This window comes from Zingiber officinale, chromosome 7A (genome assembly GCF_018446385.1).
Source record: "Zingiber officinale cultivar Zhangliang chromosome 7A, Zo_v1.1, whole genome shotgun sequence".
NCBI classification, from domain to species: Eukaryota; Viridiplantae; Streptophyta; class Magnoliopsida; order Zingiberales; family Zingiberaceae; genus Zingiber; species Zingiber officinale.
This window is the reverse complement of record NC_055998.1, coordinates 36,724,181-36,749,557: the sequence shown is the minus strand read 5'-3', so window position 1 is coordinate 36,749,557 and position 25,377 is coordinate 36,724,181. Positions and strand designations below refer to the sequence as shown.

Genomic DNA, 25,377 nt, shown 5'->3' with positions numbered 1-25,377 from the left:
TTTCTCATGTGTGGTCAATAGTGATTGATCCTGCCTAAAATATGTGAAGTGGTGCACTGGCTCCGGTGAACGACGATCCTTGATGAAGATAGCCTTCTGAAGATCTAGAAGAACCTCTCCAGTGATGAACCATGATTAGTGCTAAGATGCAATGCACTCCTAGGTGGCTTGCTCACCTTGAGACATGACACTCATGCAATATCTTTTTTGCGTAGCTTCCCATGAAGTGACACATTTAGCAGTTTCCCTTTGTGAGCAGTAAATCCTACTCAATCTAAAATCATCTAGTTTTTCCCTCTTTAACACATTCCTTGAAGTTATGAGTTATTGGATTATAACAAAGTGCTTTTCATATTGGCATTGAGGATTCAAGATCTATATACAATTGGTAAATGAGACAATCAGAGCATTAATCAGGTCAAGAGAATGCAAGCTAACTACAAATTCATAATCGTCTAATGGGATTACCATAATGGTTTCCTTGCATTGCCATTGCTATGTTGAGTGCCCACTCCCTGTGTAACCCCCAAGGTTAGCACCTCCTTTGAGTTTACGATATTGAACCATACATTACCTTTCTTTACCTTAAGGTCAAGCTTCTTGTTGTCTTCTAGGATTAAAATATGTCTAAGGCTATGTCAACTAGTGCCTTGAGCTTGTGACCTACCACAACAATGTCTACAAACATCATTCCTTTTTTGTTGTTGAGTTTTTTTTGGGTCGAATGGAGTTGAGCATGATTGAACCAAGCTTGAGGGATTCCCTATTTGGGTCCTCATCTTCTTTAAAGATGTTGGTCAACTTTAAATTCTTTGGATAGTCCTTGATCATGTAAGAATTATTACCTAGAAAGCACCCTAAAGGTTCTCAACTATCATTTATGTCTCCATTCTTATAAGACTTCCACCTTCTTGATGGTGGCTTGTTGTCTGTTCTATCTTGCTTGTGAATATCTTTGTCTCGACCTTTGCCTTTGTTGTTGCCCTTGAAGGAGTCATTCTTTTCTAGTTTCTTGAACTCTATTAAGAACTCAACTGTTATCATGGTTCAAGTCAGGTCTTGTACACCGCCATGTTGCAACTCTTATCTAGCTTAAAGCTTTAGACCTTTCATGAAGGCAAAGAATACTTCCTTTTCTCCAAGATCTAATATTTGTAGCATCAACTCAAAAAAAAATCTCAAACATATTTTCATATCTTGCCTTGTTGACTTAGTCTTCTTAGATTATCTTGGGTCACATTTTCAACATACTTGGAGTATAATTGTTTCTTGATCTCCCCTTCAACTTGAGTATTGATAGAAGTGTTGATGCATTGACCTCTTATTAAGATTGACTAAGCTTGAGCTGATTCGAGTTGAGTTTTGATATTTGATTAATATGTTTGTTAATGAGTGAGATGTCAAGTACAAGTAGAGTTTATTGGAGAAGGTACAATGGACCTTCGGTCTGGTTGATCTAGATTGATTTGGATTAGTTGAGTAATGGGTCTAAGAGAATCATGATTGATCTAACACTTAGTAGTCAAAAGTTTAACAAAGAGTTAATAAGTGGAGAAGTCCAAGTAGGTCATAGTTGACCAGACACTTATGATTGAAAGTCCAACAGAAAGTCAGTAAAGGTGAAGTCCAAGTGGATTATGGAGGATCAAATGCTTGACAGAGATAAAATCCAAGTGAATTGAGATTGACTAGATGCTTGGTTGTTGGAAGTCCAACATAGAATTGACAAAAACGAAGTCCAAGTGGGTTATGGAGGACCAGACACTTGACATGCGACATGAAATCTAAGTGGGTCAAAGTTGACCAGACACTCAGCAATGGTGGAAGTCTTAACAAGTCATAGAGGACTAAATGTTAGGCATGAGAAGTGAAATTTTAATAGATCATGAGGGATCAGATGTTAGACACAATGAGAAAGTTCAAATAGATCAAGAAGGACAAGATATTTGAGAATAATGAATTTCTAATAGGTCAAGGTTGATTAGATGTTAGATATAAGACGAGAAGTCTAAATAGAATAAGGAGGACCAGATATTTGAAAATGGAGAAGTCTTAGTAGATCAATGTTGACGGAATATTAGGCATGAGATGAGAAGTTTAGCAGGTCAAAGTTGATCGGATATTAGATAGGTGAAGTTATAGTAGGTTAAGGTTGATCTGATATCAGGCGAGTGAAATCCTAGTAGGTTGAAGTTAACCGAATGCTAGATAAGAATAAGTCCTAGTAAATCTAGGTTGACCTGCTCTAATCATAGGAGGGAGTTCTAGAAACATGGAGTCTCTTAGCATAAGGAAATTCGATGTGAATAGTATTTTTAACGTTGTGAATAGTTTGTCAGTCAACTACATGGACACATCAATCAACTGCAACCTATTGATATAGGTGTACGAGTCAACTAATGAGCTTGAAACTATGAGTTCGAGGTTTGAGGGGGTTTAAGAGAGTGTATCAATTGATTGATAGTACTATTGCAATGAACAAAGTATTTATAATTCGACTGATCAACTCTACTAATTATCATTAGTCTATTGATGACATTGTTTGAGAGAACAATATATTTGAAATTCGGTTGCGACATTCGACTATTTTTTCATCAGTCAATTGATGATAATTAGTAGTTGACTATTGTGGTCAAAGTTGAATTGGAAAGAGTCATTCTAAGTAAAATAGTCAAATTCAAAAGGAGCAATCAATTGATGGGCTCATTCAGTCGACTAATAAGCGAAAAATAGTCATGACTTTAGGGATGACAATGGGTCGGGTTCGGGTCGGATTCTATATCCTCCGGCCCATACCCATCGGGTATAGGATCTCCGATGGGTATACCCATACCCATTAAATGATCGGATATCTTCTATAGTTATAATTTTTCTTTTTTCTATCCAACTATTATCATTCAACAAAAATATATTAAAATTAACAATATATTAAAAAATATATATATAATTAAAAAAATAGATTAAACATCTATATAGTCTCCTCCTAATATCAATAAAAATAGTAAGTTGATTTTGGAAAAAAAAATTCTTTAATATATGTATATATATTATTTAATCCAGTATCCAGGTCGGGTATCGGGTATTGATAGTCCCTCCATACCCTTCTCCATTTAGATCGGATGTTGAATCCTCCATCAGGTTCGGGTGAAATTGTCACCCCTACATGACTTGAAGCTTATAAGAGAGGGCTTCATGGAGGATTTTGCTTGTCGATTCTTGGAGATTTTGAAGGGGAAGTGTTGTTGTACTTCATATCTTAAAAAGTAAATCCAAAGCAACCAACAACGATCAAAGCAAAGATTCATTATTGTAAAACATTTCATTTGTATTGTTTTTATTCTCTGTTGTATCTTTATTTTTGTTTGTGTTGCTTGTATAAGAATAGGATTATACAAGGTTTCTTTACCTCTGAAAGGTGTTCGAGAAGGAGAAAATTACTGATGATATCTCTAGGATGGTAAACCATGGAGTAGAATTCGGGGGTTCTAAACTATATAAAATTGAGATGTTGTATGTTTTTATTTTATTTTATTTTTTTTTATATTTTGTTGCACATTAACTTCTTAGAGATGAGCACACGATTGACCTTGAGATGTTTTTATGATTCTCATGACTTCTCTTGCAACTCCCAACTTAGACCTCCACCTTGGTCAAGTGAACATCCATTGCATACAATATGCCGGTAGAACTCTCCTTCCCGCCCTTCCCTTGAGCAACATCCATGGTTTCAGACTAGCCATTTACCTCTTGTGAGCTTTGGCGCAACGATAAAATTATTATCGTGTGACCTAGAGGTCACAGATTTGAGTCTCGAAGACAGTATATTACAAAGTATGATAAAACTACATACAATGGACTTTTCTCAAGAATCCTATATTGATAGAAATTTCGTGTACCAGACTACTACTGTACAACCCTAGTAAAGGAATTCTTTTCTCGTATACTTAAGTGAGTCTATCTCTCTAAGACCACAGGAGGTAAAAATTCTAGAAGAACAACAATTTATGAATCTACTTAAATGATATAAATGAATGAGCATCCCAATTAACAGTATGGAGTTAAGACTGTAGCAGGGATTTTTTTTTTAATAGTAGCTTTGCCCAAATTTTGAAGGATTTTTATTTTCTAAATTGAGATTCTAATAAAGAATCAAGTTTTATTAATGAAAGTTGTCAAAATAACTCACTTTGAGCTAATCATATGTTTATTATATATTACAATATATTTTACCCAAATCACAAACATTTTTAGTATCCTTTAAAAGTCAAAATGTTTATCCAACTAATCCATTCGTATTTAATTAATTGGTCTGATGCAAACCACTCACTTAAACATATTAATCAAATATCACAAACCCTATGAGACTAACATTCTTGAGGAGGAACAATGCCAATTAAAGAAGTTAGGGTTCCTCTTGATGGACTACAGCGATGCAACAATTGTGTGACCGTCGATAACTTAAGGATGGTCGTTGCTTGTGAAGTTGAGCATTAGAGTGTAGGATTAAGAGGTGGGAAATCGAGAATAAAGAGGGAAGAATGAAACTAAGGAGTTTTTGATAGATGGGTGAGATCAACTAACACATTCAAGTTTCAAGCATTAAAAGTCAATTATTTTTTATTCTAAATTCATGGGATTATAAGCAAGATGATCTTAATATAATTTAAATTGAATAAATTTAACTCTTTTTTAAAATACATATAAATATTTAATATGTAAATTCACATATTAAGGGGTTAATCCATTTGGCATCTCGATTATTCATATATCATGCAAGGAAATGAAAATTTCAATTCGCCCTTTTTTATATCATAATTTTGTTACTTTTGAATTATCCATAAAATATAATTTATTCTTTTGCAAAAAATAATGAACTCTGTAATTGCAAGTTGTATGAATTCACCTAATTAACAATGCATTCTGTCTTCAAAATGTCTCCTATAACATCAGATTGAGTGAAATATATTTAAAGTTTCTTATTAACAAAACATCATGATCTTACAAACAAGAGAAAAACTAACAAAAGTTGATAAAATCTGATCCAGGATGCATTTTGATACTCAAAACTCTGAGAAACGCCTTCACAAACAAAGAATCATCAACCCCCACAAACTCGATTGATCAACCTACCCAGCAGGATTGAGTTACAAGACTGAGTTGTCAAGAATTGTGCAATGAAAATATCATGTCAGTAAATATAGAAAAAGCACAGTCTCCATACACAAGGCCCCTGCCGATCGCCAGTGTGGGATTAGTTCAGTTTGATAATTCGAACCTAGTGTCCAAATTCGCAATAGATTGATGTCGCCTTCTGAAATAACATTTGAATGTCTCCTCATAACCGAGAAACTACTCCACCATCTGAAAACATATGTTACAATAATATTTAAATTTCTTCCAAGCATCCAAATCTAAAACAAACCTGCCTTCTTCTCTCCATTTTGAAAGTTAAACTTCTTTCCGGGGGCAGATTTGTCGCCTGCTGTTCAGCATAAGGCCTGACAAAAGTTCTCCTCCACCAAACCTTGAATGCTCTCTGAAGATTAGGGCAGTTATCGCCGACCTTCAAGAAGCTTCCTAGCCAAGAAAGTAGAATGCTCCGCTGGTCTTCTAATGGTAGTGTCAAAATTGTCTGGCCAATTCCTTCCTCGACGACCTTGCGATCAAACGATCTGCAACCATGTTGTAACCAGCTGTAGTCGTCGATAAGAGGTTGCAACCAAGTTTGTAACAGTAGCTGCCTAGTTTCCCTTGTCGGAAGAATTTCTCCTCTTCCTATACCAACGAAAATCCTAGAAGTGATACAACTGACAAGGTGGCGTGACATGATTGGTAGCTTGGAGTGTAATCCTGCAAGCTCAGTCTGGCTAGCCCACATTGTTGCAAACTCATCGGCTGCATGCCTATCAACCAGAATCTCAACTAACCAAATGAGATTATCTGCCTCAAGAGCTATCTGCCGCATGGGATCTTTGCAGTCGGAAGAACAATCTGAGAAACCAGGCTCGGATGCTTGCCGGAACAGATTTAGTAGTGATTCCACACAAGTTGTACACGATCGGTAAAATAATTGGATCCATGTGTTCACAGATCCACTAGCGCAGCTATTATTTTCCTTCAGAAGTTTTAGCACCAGAGTTTTCATCTCCCGCCGACCTCTGTCCTCGTTGCTTTTGAGGACAAGGTCCATGATATGAGCAAGTGTGTCATTTGGTGGATTTGATAAATCAGAAGCGACACGCTTAAGTACAGGACTGGAGCCATAATTTTGGAGATGTCGGACCGATGATACAACATTATCTTCTTCCTCTGCAACCCAGGGGACTGCTTCCAGATAATCCAAGCATGACTTGATGCATTCACGGAAGCCAAGTGATTCGGCAACCTGCAAACATCCAACTCTAGTTATGTAGAAGACGCAAAGTGTTCTAGGTTCTATAACATCTGTCGTTGATGGTTAAAAGAATAATCTATATGATGCTAATAGCAATGTGGGGTTGACAAAAGGGTTTTTGCTCGATTTGGAATGCCAATTAAGAAAGATGAGTTTTGACTTACACAACAAAATATATGGAATGACGATCACACCATAATTATACGGTCAGCTCTAACGAACATTTTATGTGAATTGAAGCATGGTTCCAGATTGGGAATTGCCATTTTGCTACATCCATGATCAAAATGTCATCTCTCTTCGAAGAATGTCAAAGCCAATTTTGTAGCATTAAGGAATCCGAACAAGCAAGGTGGGAAATCATTTCTCGCATCATTACAAATTCAACCAGACTTGGAGGATGGCCAATGTGAAATACAAGTACTTGTATTTTCTTTAGCACGGAGTCATACAATTTTGTAAATTGTGTTACCAGTTAAGGAAAATGATAAAAATAGTTGTAACATTAATTAAATAATTTAGTTGATAAATATTAGAAATAATAACACCACTATTTATATTAATCACTTTAATTAATTTTCATTGTTCTTTTCAATGTTCAAAATTTCGTTCCGTGCCGGGCGGAACTGGCGAAATTTACTGTTCCGCCTGCGCACCGAAACCGACACCGAAATAGTGAAGATTTCGTCGCGTCCGTGTGCTCATTGTCGCACGATAGCATGGGCAGCGTCGCCAGACGCTTCCAGTGCCGCCGAAAGCATCGTGGGCGCCGAAGGCATCGTGATGCGACGTTTCTGGTGGTGCCGAAAGCGTCACGGGACGCTTCCAGCGCCGTCAAAAGCATCGCCGGACGCCTCCGGTGCCACCGGAGGTGCCGTCGACGCCTCCGGCGCTGTCGGAGGCGTTCGCGAGGAGTCCGAGGCGTCGCGGCATCGCAGGCAGTCACGGGCGTCGCGGGCATTGGGCGTGGGACTGACTGTGCAAAATTAATATTACCATTTAAATAAATCAAACAATTCTCACTCCCACTTAATTGTTGACATTTTAAGAGGCTTTTATAAACCCTAATTAAATTATCCCAATAAAATATAAAAATATATTTAAAATTGGAAAAAAATAAATTTTATTAAATAATATTCTGAAATTGGTTTTTCTATTTAAAAATTCTAAAAAAAATTTAAAATTTTATATAAAAATTCTAATAAATCAAATTTATATTCTTATATATATATTTTTAATTATTTTATATATATTTTTTTACTATTTTAATGTTTAATTGATATTCTAATTTTTTTTAGTATTTTAAATATATAGTAAGGTAACATATTATGATATGTATCAATTTTAAGTCAGCTATTTATACATCAATTATTTTTTTAAAAGAAAATTATATTTAATTATTTTTTATAACAATATTAAGTTGTTTAATAATGGAGAACTTATATAAAATCAATATACAACTTATTTTTAAATTATACACAATAAATAAATTTATCTAATAATTACTATATATAAATAAAAAAAATACCGAAACTGTATCGACATGACACGATACAATATCGAAACCGTATCGTTCCGGTCTGGGACCGAAACTTCGACACGGGTCGAAATTTTAAATCTTGGTTCTTTTGATATTTGTATTAATATTTTATATTTTTTAAAAAAATAATTTTAAAAATTATCTATAAGACCCACATCCCAACTCCAATGCTTCTTGCTTCATGACTTTCCAATTTGGTTATCAAGACACCTTTTAAATACTCGCATTCACCTAAGCAACTTTTTGTCGCCAATAGCCATCGAAAATTTATCACCATCGATGATCCTATCCACCAATGTTGGTCAATGTGAGAGCTTACCGCGGTCACTTGCTCCTAGTTTACTAGTGTCATTGCCCTTGTTGACTCAACTTTCATACATACACTGCCATTTCACCTTGGCCTTATGTTCATCCCTAACATCGATCTTCTTCACCTCCTCAAACGCGGCCTCAATCATGCAAGGCTTTGTTCATGACCTTGGTATATCTTAGAGTGCTGGTGATGGACTTACACTAACTCACACCACCAATCCCAATCTTTCTTTAGGTTTCCCGTTGTCACAGCAACATTGCAGTTAAAAATCAAGATCTGAAGGAGGAATCTAAATGTTGTATAAACCTTATTGGTGCAACTATTAGGCTTTCTTATTAGTAACTTAAAAAATCTAAATGATAAGGAAGTAAAAAAAACGTTGTCTTAATGTAAAAATAAAAAAAAAAATACAATAAGTTCTTTGATCACGCCATCACATGTTCAATCAAAGGTCCATGCATTAACAGAGAAAATTTTAACTGGAAATATTATGCTTTATTGGTTCATGAGTGAAGCTTAGTTGAACACCTCACTACCCATGCTACGGAGATTCCTAAATCTAGTAGAGCCTCATGAAAGCAGATTGATGCCCAATTGTATACACTTCTTTAACGATCCATCAATCTCAGTCTCATGAGCATCTTCCTATACTTTTTATGCTATAAAACTTCAAACAAGCTAGAGATCCATCCATGGATGATATTTCTCGAGCCTATAATGTGATTGGTAATCACTTCTAGTTATCATAATCTGACACAGAGATCACCATATATATTAATTTATTCTAGGGTATTGCTATTGCTCTTCGAGAAATTTCTTGATCACATAAGATACAAGGGTCAAGAAAGATCAATTTGATTATCTATATTGCTTTATATGGTTTGTCCCGAATTAGAGCTTGTGAAGACTCAAAACCTAAGAGGCATCTTTATTCCATCTCTATCTTTTCCATATGTTTCCGTAAGTATGTTAAGGGCACATACCAGATCTATAGCACCATAGACCTCAATTGAGGATCTTTGTCTACCATACATTCTTGAGCCTCATCCCATACTCAGACACAGACTATCCTCCTTCTGAATCCGACTCTTCTCTAAGTTGGTCAAGTTCATTGTTCATATAAGTAGACTCTATTGAAATTAAAATTTGACAACTTTATAATCACCAATTTGTATGTAAAAGATGTGATCAAGCAACTTCAAGAACATGGCAATGATTTTGTCAATTGTAAATATATCAAGAACAAAAACAATTAATTCATTTTGTGTACATTTGTATTTTTGAATCATAATGTGATAAGGTTGGCAGTTTAAATACATAAAATTTTACATAGGGTACATATGCAACAATTACGAAAGCCATATTTCGACCCGGACGTTTTCGGGATGCCCCTAATAACCAATGAATGGCAAGTGCTTTTCCTTGTGTAGATCCTATTTCAATAGGAACTTGATGAGTCGATCCGCCTACACGTCTTGCTTTTACTGCTATATCGGGAGTTACTCTACATATTGCTTGACGTAAAACAGATAGTGGATTTGTTTCTGTCTTTTGTTGAATCTTTTTCATGGCTCGATAGAAAATTTGATAAGCCAATGATTTTTTTCCGTGTTTCAGAATACGGTTAACCAACATGTTAACTAATCGATTACGATAAATTGGATCGGATTTTGCAGTTTTTTCTTACATTACATTGCGTCATGAAAAAAATGCTTGGGTTTACCACATGCAGATCAAACCATTTCAATTTTGACCTTTTTAAATCTAAGAGAATATCACTTGACCTACATTTATATACAAACATCAAAATGGAAAGTCTTGATGAAATTGAAAATAAACTGAGGAAAATTGAAAGTGTGAAAAAATTCCAAATGTTAAGCATATAGGCTTGGGGGTTGGGGGGTGGGGTGGATCTACTCACTATTATCAGTTGAGCGATATTCATTAATAACATCTGCTCAAACCAAAACCAAGCTCAACCATGTGTCTCAAGTGGACTTAGCGTGTAAACAAGCCAAGTTGAATCGAACTTAACTTATTTGTTTACTTATCGAGCTTGTTCAAGCTTGTTTATATACTTGAGTTTATTGAGCTCAACTATTAATGTTGTGGCCTTATAAATTAGTTAAACATTTATCTAATACATGAAACTTATATTATTTTCTCATTTTTATCATATTATGGATAATTTTATATTATAAAAAATTATAAATGTTTAGTATTTAAACAAAAATTAAGAAAAAAATTTATTATTAAATTAATAAATAAGTTTATTCATAAATTGTTCATGAACTTTGTTTAGGAACGGGAATGTTAACGAACTAAGCTTATTGGTGTTTAAGCTTGTTTATTTTATATATTCTTTTATTATTGAATAAACATAAACGATCTTTATCGAATGTTTGTTCGAGTAGACTCCAAGGGACAAGGGGGTTAAATGAAAGATTTGGCAAAATAATTTATACCTAAGGCCTAACTTTGCAGTAAAATTGATCAAGCCTTAATTCATCCAATCAAACCCTACATTTGACATGATCAAGCTCAATCAAGATTCAACCTTTGGTTAGTGAACATGGTTAAGACTTAGTAAGGTTAGTTTATGTGACCAAAACACTAATGTAATCAAGAAAATCAATAATGTAATGTAGCTTCATAGATACGACTCTAATTCCAATGTTAACATTACCAAAACTGAATCCTAGCTTGCTTGGCATGATCAAGAGCTATATGACTTGATCAATATGGTCATTTAGACTATAACCAAATGACACATAACAAGGTGAACACAAGGCAACATGTCCATACCAACATGATACATGCCAACACCAAATGATGTTAAGAATGACTCCATGAAATCTTAGAATGACTTGAAGAAAATTCATTAAAATGGTAAGTTTTCTTTATTAATGCTCAAGGAATTTAATAATGCTTAAGGGACTTCAAACTTTCCAAAATCTTGTTGTGACAACAATTAAGCATCATAACCTTTGCTTACATACAATAGAAAATATAAGGCTTTGTTTGGCAATTGAAAATTTTCTATTTTCATAAAATAAAAAAAAATAAAAAATATTTATCATATTATTCACCTCTAATAAGTTTAAATGTGTTAAAAAAGAGGTAATTTTAAGTATTTTTTTTATTTTAAATTCTATATTCTAAGAAACAATAAAGGTTTTTAGAATTTTTTCGAAAACAAAAAAGCTAACTCAAATAAAAGGGCATTTAAAACTATACTAATACTCGTGAATAATTGATTCATGGCAATTCCACTAGACATTACCATGATAGAATAAGATAACAATATTGTTAAATCACACCAAGTGTGGGCGAGAGATTATTAATAACCTACCAAATATATACCCTGACCAATAAATGCTCGGCGATGTGAAACTATGACAAACACACATATCAAACGAGGAAGATCCAAAAGGACTTTGTTAGCAACAATAAAACAAGATAAAATTTATTTAAGTAAAGACAATGATATAGTAGGAGATAGAGTTCAATGGCATAAAAGGATCCATATAGCCGACCCCACCGAGTGAGATAAAGTTTGGTTGTTGTTCTTGTTGTTGTTGTACCATATATATACCCTCTTTTGTTTTTAAAAGAGGAGGATCAAGCTTAACATGGAGGAGAGACTAGAATTCATCTACAACCACATTTCCTTCAAAACCAAAGAATATCATACCAAAACTTTACCACAAAGTGGAGAAGCTCTATAAGAAGAAAAAGAAGCAAGAAAAGAGTACAAATATCAAAAGGACTTCCACCTAAAATCAATAAGGATAAGTTGCCGGAAAGGAACAACAAAATCAGAATATCTTCAATATAAAATCAAAGTAGGAGGCTATTGCAGGCTTACCACATGAAAATAAGGAGAAGAGGGGCAAATGAAAATAAGTTGCAATGAAAGGCAAAAGGTTCTTGAATAAAATGATGCTAAAAAGAGGTTACCAAGGTTCTTCATACAATACTGAAATCAAACCATTGAGGCTACCAAGGTTTCCTCGTTTGCATTAGTTCTTGAGCAAACTTAAAGCAAAGAACTTTGAATCAAAGCTTTGAAGTAAGAGAAAAGGAATGAAAAAGAACTTCAAGCTAATGCTTGAAGTATACTAAATTCTTTCTATTCTTGCCCCTCTTGTTGGAGAAAAGGAGAAGATAATGGGAACCAAGATATCCTCACTCAGGCTTCACAAAAGACGGATGAGGAGAGCATGACAATTATAATGAAGATCACCTCAATGAACTTCAACCAAAAAACTAGAAGAATAATTGATCAACGGGTTAATACCTGAACCGAGAAGAAATGGTCTCTAAATAGGCCACTGACTAAAACATACAAGGTTAAAAACCATACAGCATGAAGAATAATCAAGCAAACTCTATGAGATCTATATCTAGTAAATAAGAGCTCAAATAGATGATCTGATTTCTCATTTTTAGTTCTTAGTACAAGTTTTGACCCTCTATATGTGCTCTTCTTTTATAGATATAGATTTTGTAGAGGAATTCTATGGAGAGTTCTTTATGCTCCATGTTTTAAATCCTGTATATTTTAATCAATGATCTATTTGTTGTCATTTCTTCATGGTTCATCTATCAACATATTGAGTAGTTTTTTAGTTGAAGTTTCATTGAGGAGGTGTTGGTTACCATTGTCATGCTCTCGTAGATTTCTTTTCAAGCCTCAGAGAGGAGATCTTAATCCTAGTTGTCTTTTTCTTTAATCCAAGGAGAGGAGAAGGAACAAATCGAATTTATTATACTTTAGACATTAGCTTAAAGTTTTTTTTTCTCTAGTTCCTTTGTTCCTTGCCTTAAAAAGTATCAACTTGAAATTCTTTGTTTTGTGTTTGTTCAAGAACCTTAGTAACCTCTTCTTTTAATATCATTTTTCTCAAGACCTTTAGCCTCTTCTTTGTTTTCATGTGGAGGGCTTTCAATGCTTCTTCTTTTTTGCAGCCATTTTGCTCCATGCTTTCATATGGTAAACCTCCAACAACGTGTTCTTCCTCCTTGGTTTTATATGGATGGTGTTCCTATGTCGCTGCTCTTTTTCAGCAGCCTGTCCTTATTCATTTCAGCTGGAAGACCTTCTAATATCTATGCCCTTTCCTGCATCTTTTTCTTCCTATAGAGCTTCTCCTATTTCTGGCAAATTTATTTATTTATTTTTGATACAATGCTCTTCTAGTTTTGTGAGAAATGTGGTTGCAGCCAAGTTCTCATCTCTCTTCCTCCATGATGTGCTTATGGTGTGCTTGATCCTCCTCTTTAAAAATAAGAATAGGTACATTTTTGGTTTGTTATTAATGAGCTCTTGCCCACACTTAATGTAAGCTAACCATATTGTTATATTATTTTGTCACAGTCATATCTAAAGTAATTGTCATGAATCAAATGCTCCTTTTCATTGAATTAGTTTATATTTCCTATGAAATGTATGCTCATCTTATATAGTCCATTGTTGTTATGGTGTTATGGTGGCACTTATGAAAGTTGAAAGCCTTCATCTTTGCACATTAATAATGAACCTTACCATTTTAGTGAGCTTTCTCGTCATTGATCATTCTAAGTTATCGTGGTGTCATTCAAGATGCCATTGACATTGGCATAGCGCTGTGTTAGCATTGTTGGCATATCATGCCATATTTGATTGACATGTCATTTGGTCAAAGTTCAAATTAGACTAATATTGATCAACCCATGAAGCTCTTAATCATGTCAACTAAATTAGGACTGGATTTTGGTCATGTTAACATTGGAATTAGAATCATATCCACAAATCTGTATTACATTGGTAATCATGACCATGTTTTGGGTTATGGTGACATTAAGTCTTAATTAATTCTTTACCATGTCTACCAAGTTAAGGTTAAATATTGAATGAGATTGATCGGGTAACTTAAGACTCAATTAATTTAATTGGATCAAGATTAAAAATTTGGGCTTCGGTATAAATTCATTTTGATGAGCCTTTCCTTTGACCTCCTTGTCCCTATGAGATTCACTTGGGGGCATAGGGCTAAGCAATGCTGTCGTCTGAGCAAATAATATTACCAAATATCACTCAACTGGATGATGAGTGTATCCAATCCCTTGAGCCCATATGCCTTTACACTTAGGTCATATGCTTTTACACTTAATGATTTTTTCACGTTTCTTCTCAGTTTTCCTCAATTTGTTTCTATTTTTATCATGTCTTTCCATTTTAATGTTTATATGTGATTGTAGGCCACATGATCATTCTCTTTCTTAAGTGATAAAAATTGAGGCAATTTGATCAACCTATCATGGACCCAAAAATTTCTGTCATACCACATAGTATGTTAATGTTGCACTATACTCTTCAACAATATTTTGATGTGCTATTTTATTGTACTCGGTCTGTTCTTTATCTCTATTATATCTATGGTATGCCTTCAACAAGTTGTTTGAATCACATGAAACAATCCATATCAATGTCATGATTCCCATAGTTCCGTAATTTATTGGAGAGAAACCAAATACTTGCATTAAAGACTGAAATATCTGAAACATGTGGCATGACGTTTAAGTCCTTACTAGAAGAACAACAGTCACATAATGTTATGTGAAGATAGACCTCTAAACCAATAAAGATCAAATGCCAATTGTTTAATACATCTAAATTAAACTCTCTCAATGGTAAGTTTATAAGTTCATTGCAGATTACCAACAAACTCACCCAAAATCACCAAGGCAATTAACCAAGCCATGTGAAATAAGAATAGTTCAACTTATTGTTTGTGGCCATCCGCCGGGTCCAATTTGAATAAATTAAGAGCCTCTATGAATGCTGTGCTAGATAAAGGTTGAAATTATTAGATAGGTTTCTACACGAAAGGTTCAGAATAAGAAGAGCCTCCTTGACCATGGAACTTCAGTTACTCCAATTGTTTGCTCCCTACCCTATGTCTGGCTAACAAGGACAGTGGATTTTCCTACTGAAATCGCCTGTCTAAACTCGATAGACTAATTTTTCCTTCACAAGTTTGCCATCTTTAGGAGCATTCAAAAACAAGAAGAATTAGCGCTGTATGTTGATTTGGGAAAATTCAGAACACTGGAATAAAAAAACTTGATTTGTTTTGAGTGCTCTATGAACTCCAAGAGGAAACTATTTTCAACAGTTCGCATCCATTGTTCATGACTTGGAGTCTAAATTTATTTTTGTTCAATAGTATAACTCCTGGTGTCGTAAGTCAAAACCCTTTCCTCGCAGTTACATTCATTTTATAGATGTTTCTAACTTTCTAGACCATTGTAGTGGACACTAGTAAAAATACTTCCAGGTCAGACTAGAGGATCTGTCCACATCGAGTTTTTGAATAAAACTAACAGAAAGTAAGTCTCCATAAGATAGTAATACATTCATGGAAAAAAGAATGCTCAGACCGCAAGATAGTGCTGAAAATTCAAATAACATGATGAGCAAACTAACCTTGAGAATGCGCAGTACGCGTGGAACACTTTGCTTGATTAATCTAACTTTCAGTTCTTTGCAGTACATCAATCCCACAGTCTCGACAAAGATCTCCACATCTTCACAATCTGCTATTTCGACAGCTGGTAATGGAGACTGCCTAGAGAGTTTACTTGCAAAGAAACTGCTGTTTTCTGCAAGAACATTCCAATGGACATTCATTGTCACATGGATTCCTTCCTTGCCAAACAAAATAACTTTCAAATCACTCGTCTCTGGTCGACCATAGCCCACTGATATCTTGCGTTGCGGATTGTCAATTGTTGGTTTTGGTGGCCTCTCAGGCTGCCTCTCGGGTGCCTTCTCAGCCACATTTGTTGGTGTTGCAGTGGGAACATCAGGTGTCGACAATCTCTGATCATCAGAAACAACTTTTGAACCTAAGGGGCCGGAGTGTGGTTTCCTATCAGATGGGGAATTCGCCGTCCGCTGGAATGATGACGACTTTGACGGCAGCGGAGATGATACTTTGTGCTTGCTTTGGTGATTGTGATGATTTTTTAGGGTTTTCTGAAGAACTGCAGGGGAGGGGCAACACCAGAAACCTTCAGGAGTTACTGCAATCGGAACATTTCGGATCCTTGTCTGCCCTTGCTCAATCCTTCCAACTCGAAAATCTGCCATTTGCACTACCCAAGGGGAAACAAGTGGCCAAGGCTTCTGGTAACTAGGGTTTCCAGGGAGGATCGATAATATCCAAAAGATCAAAGCATAGAAACAAGGTAGGGTTCCTCGCAAGAAACACTTGCTGCTATAACACCCGAACCTTGATTTATTAGGGCAACAACAAATTTTGCTAGAAAAATGGCACCCTATATGAAGCTGCAAGCAAAATCCAAAGGGGGAAATTATTAGGTTATGCTTGTGGTTCAACACAAACAAGAACTCCAAAGCCCAACGAATTCGGACTTCCTATTTCTAGCTTCTCTCAGATTATAAGAGGGAAAAATCGTTTTTTTTTTCAGTAACTGGGAAGTGAACCCTAAGAGAAACCAAAGGAAACTTTAAAAGAAAGAAATATCAGATAAGAGATGAAAAAGATTCACTTACTTATCTCTGGCCTTGCCTCCTTCCGCAAACAGCTTCATCCTTCTTCTAAACATCTCGTGCTCCCTTATTTGGCCATTGCCATGATGAAAGAGAGCAAAAATCATTTCTCTCCAGTTCAGTGGTAAAAAGACGAGATCTTTAGCGTTACCAGCTAAGAAAGTCGCTTCTTTTGCCTCCAATCTACTTCAACCCTAAGAAAGCCATCGACTCCTCTCTCTCTCCTCCCTTTACCTTTTTTTTTTTTTTGCTCTCTCTCTCTCCCCGAGCTTGTGTACTGTACCGACAAGGCATCAATCAAAGCCCCACTACTCTATTTCCGAGCTTTCAAACGACAGAATATGCTCCAAATGCTCCCTTTCAAACACACTGCACTGATCTCCAAATGCGTGCATGCTCGAGGATAACTGGATAAGGATTTGAGTGGTTTGCACTAGACTTTCACTTTCAATTCCCAAGATTAACGAGGAAGAGATGAGAGAGCAAGAAATCCATAAGCCTTCATGCAAGTAGTGCTGGTATTCCAACGTTTTTTTACTGAAGGAGGCCAAATTTGCAGCCGGTGAGTGATTTTTGAACCCTTTTTTTTCAGTAAATTACGAACGAATCAGTCACGTACAGTCCATGGGACCACAATCTGCATGTTTGCAGGAGGAGGTGGTGCAAAAATAAATTGGATTCTTTCAGTCAATAATGGGGGTGGGCATGTTTATTTAATGAGAGAAACCAGTGGCCATGGCAAGAGAAACAATCTCACATGGAGAAAGAGAACAGAGGAGATCATGATTCATGGATAAGATTTCCGATCATCCATCCTCCTGCCTAGTGGAAGAGAAGAAAGAAAAAAAGAAAGGATTTTTGAGACAATCAACATGGTTTGCTTGCGAAAGTGATGGGCATTGGGCTTCGGGAAAGCTTTGGGACTCAGTGTTCCACGATCTACTCCTTTCCTGATTGGAAAAACTCAAAATTCATCACTTCCTTCCCAGATTCAGAAAACAGAAAACCAGCTTTTTGATATTTTAAAATTCATTATTCATTATAATTTTTTTTTAAATGTTAAAGTGAGATAAATTATGAGATCAATTTATAATCGGCCGTAAAATAAAATTTTTTTATTTTTTAAAATTTTTTTGCAGTACTAGAACTTTGGATTGGTGGGACTGACAATATAAATATATGCAATGCCATGACAAGCAAAAGAAAGATGTGAGCAAAACAAGAAACACTGTCCAACTTTTGTGTCGAGTGTTACCAAAAAGCTTCCTCCTTTATCAGCAGCTTTGCTTTAGCTCTGCTTTGGAACTTAGCTATCATATTGCAGGCAATTAATGATCTCACTGCATTCGTATCTATCAATTGATTCATCTACAGTAGCCAAGAAAGCAAAAGACGACCAACTCATTCCCATCAACTCCCATTTCTTTATAGTGATCATGTGAGCAGAGACACAGGGAACAGAGCACATTGTCTCTGTAGTTGCAAACCTTTACGGCCCATGTGTCTTATGGAGCAAATTTTAGAGTCAAAGGTATACAATAATAATGTCTCTTATCCTCTTATCTCTTTAATTTTTTAAAAGGAAATTATGATAGGGATATATTAATGAGAAATTTTAAATTATATAAAACAAAAATAAATAGAAAAACTAAAATTGTTGTGACAATTCTACGCTTTGGCCCAATGGGCCGGCCCTTAGTTTTTTGGTCTGACCAACTTGGCTGCCCTCATTTTTCCATTAAATTGGGCATCAGCAGGTAAGTCTGGGCTGCAGACCAAGACCTAATTGGGATTGGTTGGAGCCCAATTAAAGTTAAAAAATTTATTAATGTAGTCTAATGAAATAGTTGATTAGTGACACTCTTAGTTTTATGCTCTTTCGCACCCTTCATTACTAATACTTTAACTTGGTTCTAAGTTTTTATCTCTTCTAAAATGTTGAGATGTTAAAAGTTTATGAGAACTTAAAATTTGGTGTGCTCCATTATATCATAGAAGATAGTTACTGATAAATCATAGATACCTAAGTAAAGTAATCTTATTTTAAAGAGAATGGCTTAACTTATTTCAACTATATTATTTACTTTATGTTAACATCCTAAAAGGTGAGTCTCATGATTACAACAAGTCAATGACAACTAATTGAATAAATGCACCAATTGAGTTTTGATGTGATTAACCGAATTAAGTTAGACTCTGTGATTTGATATCTTGTGTCTAAGTATGCAGAAATTTAAGAACACAAGAAGTCGAGCGGAAGACGCAACGAGCGAGAATGATGACACGGGAAGCGAGTCGACATTCTCAGTGTATTCGAGGGACGAGAACTGTGAAAGAGTACACCGACGGAGCACTTCTTGTAGGACCATTGTCATGTGAGAGGGAGGAATCATGTGTATTTTAAAAACTTATCATTTTCGATTTTATAAAATTCAAGTACGCAGCAGAATAAATAAAAGTAAAAGAAAACAAAACACATTTAGTTTTTACTTGATTCAGAGTTTTCGATGACTCCTACTCCAAGATCGAAGTCCTTTGGACCTTTCTGATGGGTAATCTACTAATCAATCATTTCTTTACAAAAATAAGTTGGTAACAAGAGTACCAACTTTAGAATATGATGTATAGAAAGAAAGCAAGAGCAATAAAGAAAATAACAATTACATGTTACCCAAGTCTATGCTAGTTTAAGCATGTAGCGGCGTCATGTCGTTCTTACATCGTTGAAGCTTGAATGAGGCAGAGTATAAGTGTACGATTGGAGTAGTCGAATGGTCAAGGAAGCATGTAAACAAGTTGTATTTAGTTGATCCTTTGTGCTGGCAGAACAAGACTTTTAAAGACTATTGAGGGTGCCTCCAACCTTATATTTGATCTCGTAAACTTCAGCCTCTTATCATATCCAATGCTTATGGTTTCTATTCACGTAAGGGGACCTCCAAACCATCTAAGGCACCTCCAATGCACTTCGAGGCACCTCCACGTAGCTCCAGGGCACCTTCACGCCATGAAAGTTTATCCGTAAACTTTATCACCGCAAGGGCACCTCCATTCAGCTCTGAGCCGCCTTAGCGCAGCTTCGAAGCGCCTCAAACACTGTTCATCCGAGTTAAATTTTATAATTTAATTCTGTAAGTTCATGTTAGTCCAATAACAAAAAAATAACCTGCAAAATAGAGTTAGCATAATTAAAATAAAATGATTATTAATTAGATTATGTCTTTCCAAGACCAGGATATAGTGGTCTCAGCTTAGACTTCTAAAATGACTCTAAGCTAGACTATCACCTATAGCTCCACCGGGACTCATCCTCAATGGATCTCTCTCCTCCTGTGCTTACCTTCACTTATCTGCTAAACATCTGATTCTTAAGACCTATTTAGACTTTCTCTAGTCTTGCTTAGTGTTTAATCAATCTAATCTACTAAAACTTACCTGTAACACTGAGCTAACATAATAGATACAAAATAGTAAAGTAAAATAGTGTTAGTAGTATTAATAATTTGTTGGTCCAATCAACCTTGCACAGTTGACCGGAAACCAGTCGGTCACACATGTTTGGAGTTTACTCCTCTAAGACTTCTCATTACCTAGGGTTACCTCCCCCTATGGTTGTTTAGCTTCACTCACTGGGACTTCCATTGTCTGGTTTGACTTACTAGGAATTCCACCACCTACTTTCACTCACGAGGGCAGAGTTTCACTCACTGGGACTTCCATTACCTAGCTTCACTCACTAGGACTTCTATCATCTAGCTTCACTCACTAGGGCCTTGCTTCACTCGCTAAAACTTCCATTGTCTGACTTCACTCACCAGGACTTCCATCACCTAGCTTCACTCACTTGGGTCTGGCTTCACTCACCAAGATTTTCATCACCTAGTTTCATCACTAGGGCTCGACTTCACTCACCAGGACTTTCACCTGTCTAACCTTTAGTTAGGACTAGTCACTCAGTAAACTTCTCACCTATCTAACCTCTAGTTAGGACTTACCCTTACTAGTCATGTAGTCTTGGCTAGACTTCTCTTCCAAACATTAAGTCATGTTTGGATTAACCCTTAGTCAACCAACTCGACATTGATATATTAAACCCTAGAGGTCGATTGCACCAACAATCTCCCCCTTTTTAATATTTGATATTTCTCTTAAGTTAGGCTTGAGTCTTAAGGGTTTTATATAAAAATTTAAGGGACTCGAAAATATCTAACTTAATGTTACTCTCCCCTTTTGGCGCACATCAAAATAAATACAAACCACTTAAGGTCCATTAGGTTTTGCACCAAAAATAACTTTAGAAAAACATATTCAAGACACATTTTTGAAAACACTTAAGAATATTTAAGATAAAGCATTGTTTTCACCCATCTTTTTTTTAAAAAAATATTAAGTACTTGAATATATTTTAAGAAACAAAATTTTGCTTAGTATTTTAGATAAAACATTTTTAAAAAATCTTTAAAGTACTTAAAAACAATTGTTAAGTAAATAGTTTTCATAAAGAATTTCTAAAAGATTTTTCAAGAATTTTCAAAGATTTTTGAAAACATGTGTTTATGAAAGGATTTTGAAAAATTATTTCAAAGTTTTGGCAAGATAATTTTTTAAATATTTTTCAAACAATTTTGCAAGATTTTCCAAAGAGTTTTCAAGGTTTTCATAATTATAAAACTAATGCTGAAAAAAATTTAAAAATTATATTTGATCTTTCAATCAAGACATCCCCTCAACTTGATACATTCTTAGGAATTCTTATTAACTACAAGGAAAAACTTCCTATGTGTCTTAGGGGTTGACCCAAACCAAAAGAACAACTAAAAATATTTTTTTTTAAAAAAATATTTTTAGAAGTTTTCAAAAGTATTTTTCAAACATGATTCTATAATTCAAAATGTTTACTAATGCATAAATCTCTCCCTTAACCTGATACTTCCTTAGGAAACTCTTATTAACCACAAGGATTACATGCTGATGTGTTTAAGGGTCTATAAGTTTATGGTTGACCCAAAAAATCTAGACACTAAGTGTTGGTCAATAGTCATTTTCAAAAGTGTATACTTTTGAAAGCTATACAAGTAATTTGTAATCAATCATGGATTAATCTTAAAAATTTACTTTTCCTAGCATCTCAACAATTCTAGATTTTCAAACATGGTAACCTAATATGTTTAAAGAGATGCAACATGTTTTGTCTAAGATGGAAATAATTTGATTTGAATTAAGTGAACATAATTAAATTTGGATTAATAAATAAGTTACATTTATTTTTGGATTAATAGTTAACTTAAAATTAAATTAATTTTTGGAGTAAAATAATTATTGGATTAATTATTATTAACTTTATGCAATTGATTGACTTAAGTAAGAATTAATTTGATTAATTAATTGTTAATTTTAGAATAATTAAATTCATATTATTAAATTAATTATTAAATTTAGCATTAATTAATTTGTTATTAATTAACAAATTTTAAGTTAATTGATTATTAACTTTGAATTATTACTTGAATTAAATTAATTAATTTAGATTTAATTAAGTTATTTGGTATAAGTAAATTTTGAAATAATCAATTAATTTAAATTAATATTAACAAATATTTAATTTTGGATTTAATTTAAGTTTTAATTAAGTTTTAGTTATGTTTAATGTTTAGTTAACTTTTTTTAATTAATTTTAATTAAGTTTTAAATTACTTGTTTAATTAATTTTAATTAACTTTTTAATTCAGTGTAATTAATTAATTGAAATTATATTTTTAAATTGACTTAATTTTAATTTAATTTAATTTAATTTAATTTAATTTATTTTATTTTAAGTTAATTTTAATTTTAATTTTAATTTTATTATAATTTAATGTAATTTAATTTGAATTTAATTTAATTTGAATTGAATTTTAATTTAATTTTAATTTTAATTTTAATTTTAATTTTAATTGAATTTAATTTTAATTTTAATATAATTTAATCAACTCACTCGGTCTAATTGTTCAACCAAGGTATCCCTGTAGTTTTGTGAGATGAGTTAGTTAAAATTTTATTTTGAAAATAATTTGACCTTGTGTTATATTCAGGTTTAACCATCAGTTAATTAAATGCCTATTTTAAAAATTAGCTTCCAAGCTGTGGTGAGGCATAGAAATCTTCTTGGATATCAGAGTAACGACCACTTCTAGACAAAGCTTTTTTAAGAAATTAGACACTTAACCTTCCTATTGAAAAATCTTGGTCTAACTAGTTTAGGATGTGGCGAGGTAGCTTCGGTTAGTTCTACTTAGCTAGGTAAACCAATTAGTGTACACCTTACCTTACTTGACTTTCTACACCAAGCTTCTCGAATGTACTATTATCTTGACCCATACTGGTACTATATTGGACAAGAATTAACTTTTTTTTTTAATCTAGTCCTAATTACCCAAATGGGTAAATTATGTTTTTAAAGTACCAATTAATTTGTGCCTCTCCCTAAATCATAAAATCTCTGTTTTGAATTTTAAGTTTTTGATTTAATTTAGATTTGTTATTATTTTTATTAATTAGTTTTATAATTGGAATATAATTGATTATAACTTGATTTGTAGAGTTTAAATTTTAAATTTAACTTAGACTTGTAATCCAAGTATAGATTTTGTATATTGATAAAATTATTAATAATCTTTTCTAGTTTATTAATTTTATCTTTCAAAAGCTTATTTTATTTTTCTAATTTTCTAAAACTTGAAAATGAATTTTTAAATTTTGAAAAATTATTAAATAATTTTGAATTATTCTTATTTGGATTTATATTAACTTGATTAATTAAACTATTTTAATTAATTGATTTGTTTGAGTGAGCATACATATCTAATCGAGGAGAATCTAAACTTTGAGCAATAGTGATTAGCTAAGTTATTGACATGTGTAGAAAAAAAAAAGGATTTTCATGTATTGTAAACTTACTAACCTTGATTGCTCCCTCGGATCCTTAGGACTTTTTTCTGGGCATTGACTTTTATAATGATCCATCTGTTTTCACTTGAAACATTTGATGTGCTACTTCCATTTCCATACTTCTAGTATCAATTTCTCCTTTACCTCTTGTTGTGTGGATTGACTCTTAAAAGTGTTGGTGTAGTTTGCACTAACGGTCTAACTCAGATTTTAATTAATGATAAGTAAGTTAAGTTAGATTTTGCTGTGATCTAACCACTTGATTAAGTGTGCAGAAGTCCAGATAGGTCGATGGACTGACCAGATACCTGACAAGAAATCCAACTAGGTCAACATGTCAACCGGATAGCTGGTACGAAGTCCAAATGAGTCGACGGGCTGACCGGATATTTGGTAAGAAATCCATCTAGGTTAACGGGCTGGCCGGATAGTTGGTGCGAAGTTCAGACAGGTCGACGAGCTGATCGGATGCTTGACAAATTGGTAAGTTAAGATAAGTCACTAGAGGAGAGTGACCTTGTAAGGACGCGTCCCGATAGAGGGACAGTTGGCGTCGGTCCAGTTTAGATCCATTTTGTTAGAGTATATACTAAAAGTCTATTTTTTTGTAAACATTTATTTTGAAATAAGAATCACATTGGTCAAATGTCTACATTTATGCTAAGTGTAGTTGTCCATTTAATTTATATTGTAGATAATATGGTGTGAGCAGACACACAGAAGTTCATGTTATCAGTTTCTTATAAATTATAAACAGTTGCTCACAACCAAGATGGAATGAGACAAACCATTGGAGTGGTTATAGTGTAATTAGGTATTAGTTTATCTTGACTAATAAATTACACTAGTATACTATGAGTGTATTGAGCAGGACCAATTGAGGTAGTATCTTTTTATACTGACTATATAAAAGAACAATACCTCTGTTATTGTGGAAGTGTGTACTCTTAATCATGATATAATAACAAGCACATATAATTAATATTTATTTCTTTAATTTATCAAAGGGTGCGATTTAGCTCGTTAAATCAATATGCCCGATAAATTGGGAAATGATATTATTTATATGGTGTGTTGTTGATTATAGAATGAAACTATGTCCTAGTAATTTAGGTTGATGATGCCCCCTTGAGGAGCTGATAAGGATTGTCATGTAAACTCTACAGGTGGACTTAGTCCGACATGACGATAAGGTTGAGTGGTACTACTCTTGGAGCTAGATATTAATTAAGTGAGTTATCAGTAACTCATTTAATTAGTGGGCATTCAATATCTTAAACACAGGAAGACTAACACACTCATGATAAGAAAGAGCCCATATAGTAATATGAGATTGGTGCAGTAGTGCAATAATAACTCTTTAGTGGAATGAGATATTATTGATGAACTTGAGTTGAGTGTTCGGGGCGAACATGGGAAGCTCAAGCTCATCGGGAGACTAAAATCAATTCCTCTTCTCGATCCCTATTGTAGCCTCTTATTTATAAAGTATTATATCCACCAAAAACCCAACTTCTTACCCACTTTTTGGTGGTCGGCCAAGCCTACCTTGGAGCCCAAGCTAGGGCCAGCCAAACCAAACCAAGTTGTGAGCCAAGTTATGGCCGACCCTAGCTTGGATCCCAAGCAAGGGTGGCCGACCA

General features: G+C 34.2%; 1 protein-coding gene across 2 annotated transcripts; it reads right to left on the bottom strand.

Moving 5' to 3' along the window:
- Positions 1-4,951: 4,951 nt before the first annotated feature.
- Positions 4,952-17,526, bottom strand: LOC122001320 (BTB/POZ domain-containing protein At3g50780-like). Of its 2 annotated transcripts, XM_042556004.1 has the most exons (4): positions 16,811-17,526; positions 15,719-16,582; positions 5,423-6,385; positions 4,952-5,361 (listed from the first exon to the last, which is right to left on the bottom strand). In XM_042556004.1, the coding sequence occupies exons 2-4, from the start codon at positions 16,382-16,384 to the stop codon at positions 5,350-5,352; spliced, it is 1,641 nt and encodes a 546-aa protein (XP_042411938.1). In that variant the 5' UTR covers positions 16,385-16,582; positions 16,811-17,526; the 3' UTR covers positions 4,952-5,349. The 2 variants fall into 2 exon arrangements, with proteins under 2 accessions (XP_042411938.1, XP_042411937.1); XM_042556003.1 differs by having other exon boundaries at positions 4,952-6,385; positions 16,811-17,521.
- Between the last annotated feature and the right edge of the window lie 7,851 nt (positions 17,527-25,377).

Excerpts from the sequence above, each read along its gene's own strand:
- LOC122001320 (XM_042556003.1), bottom strand. The coding sequence starts at position 16,384 with ATGGCAGATTTTCGAGTTGGAAGGATTGAGCAAGGGCAGACAAGGATC. Across the intron at positions 6,386-15,718 it reads GCGTACTGCGCATTCTCAAG|GTTGCCGAATCACTTGGCTT; the intron begins GTTAGTTTGCTC and ends GGATGTTTGCAG.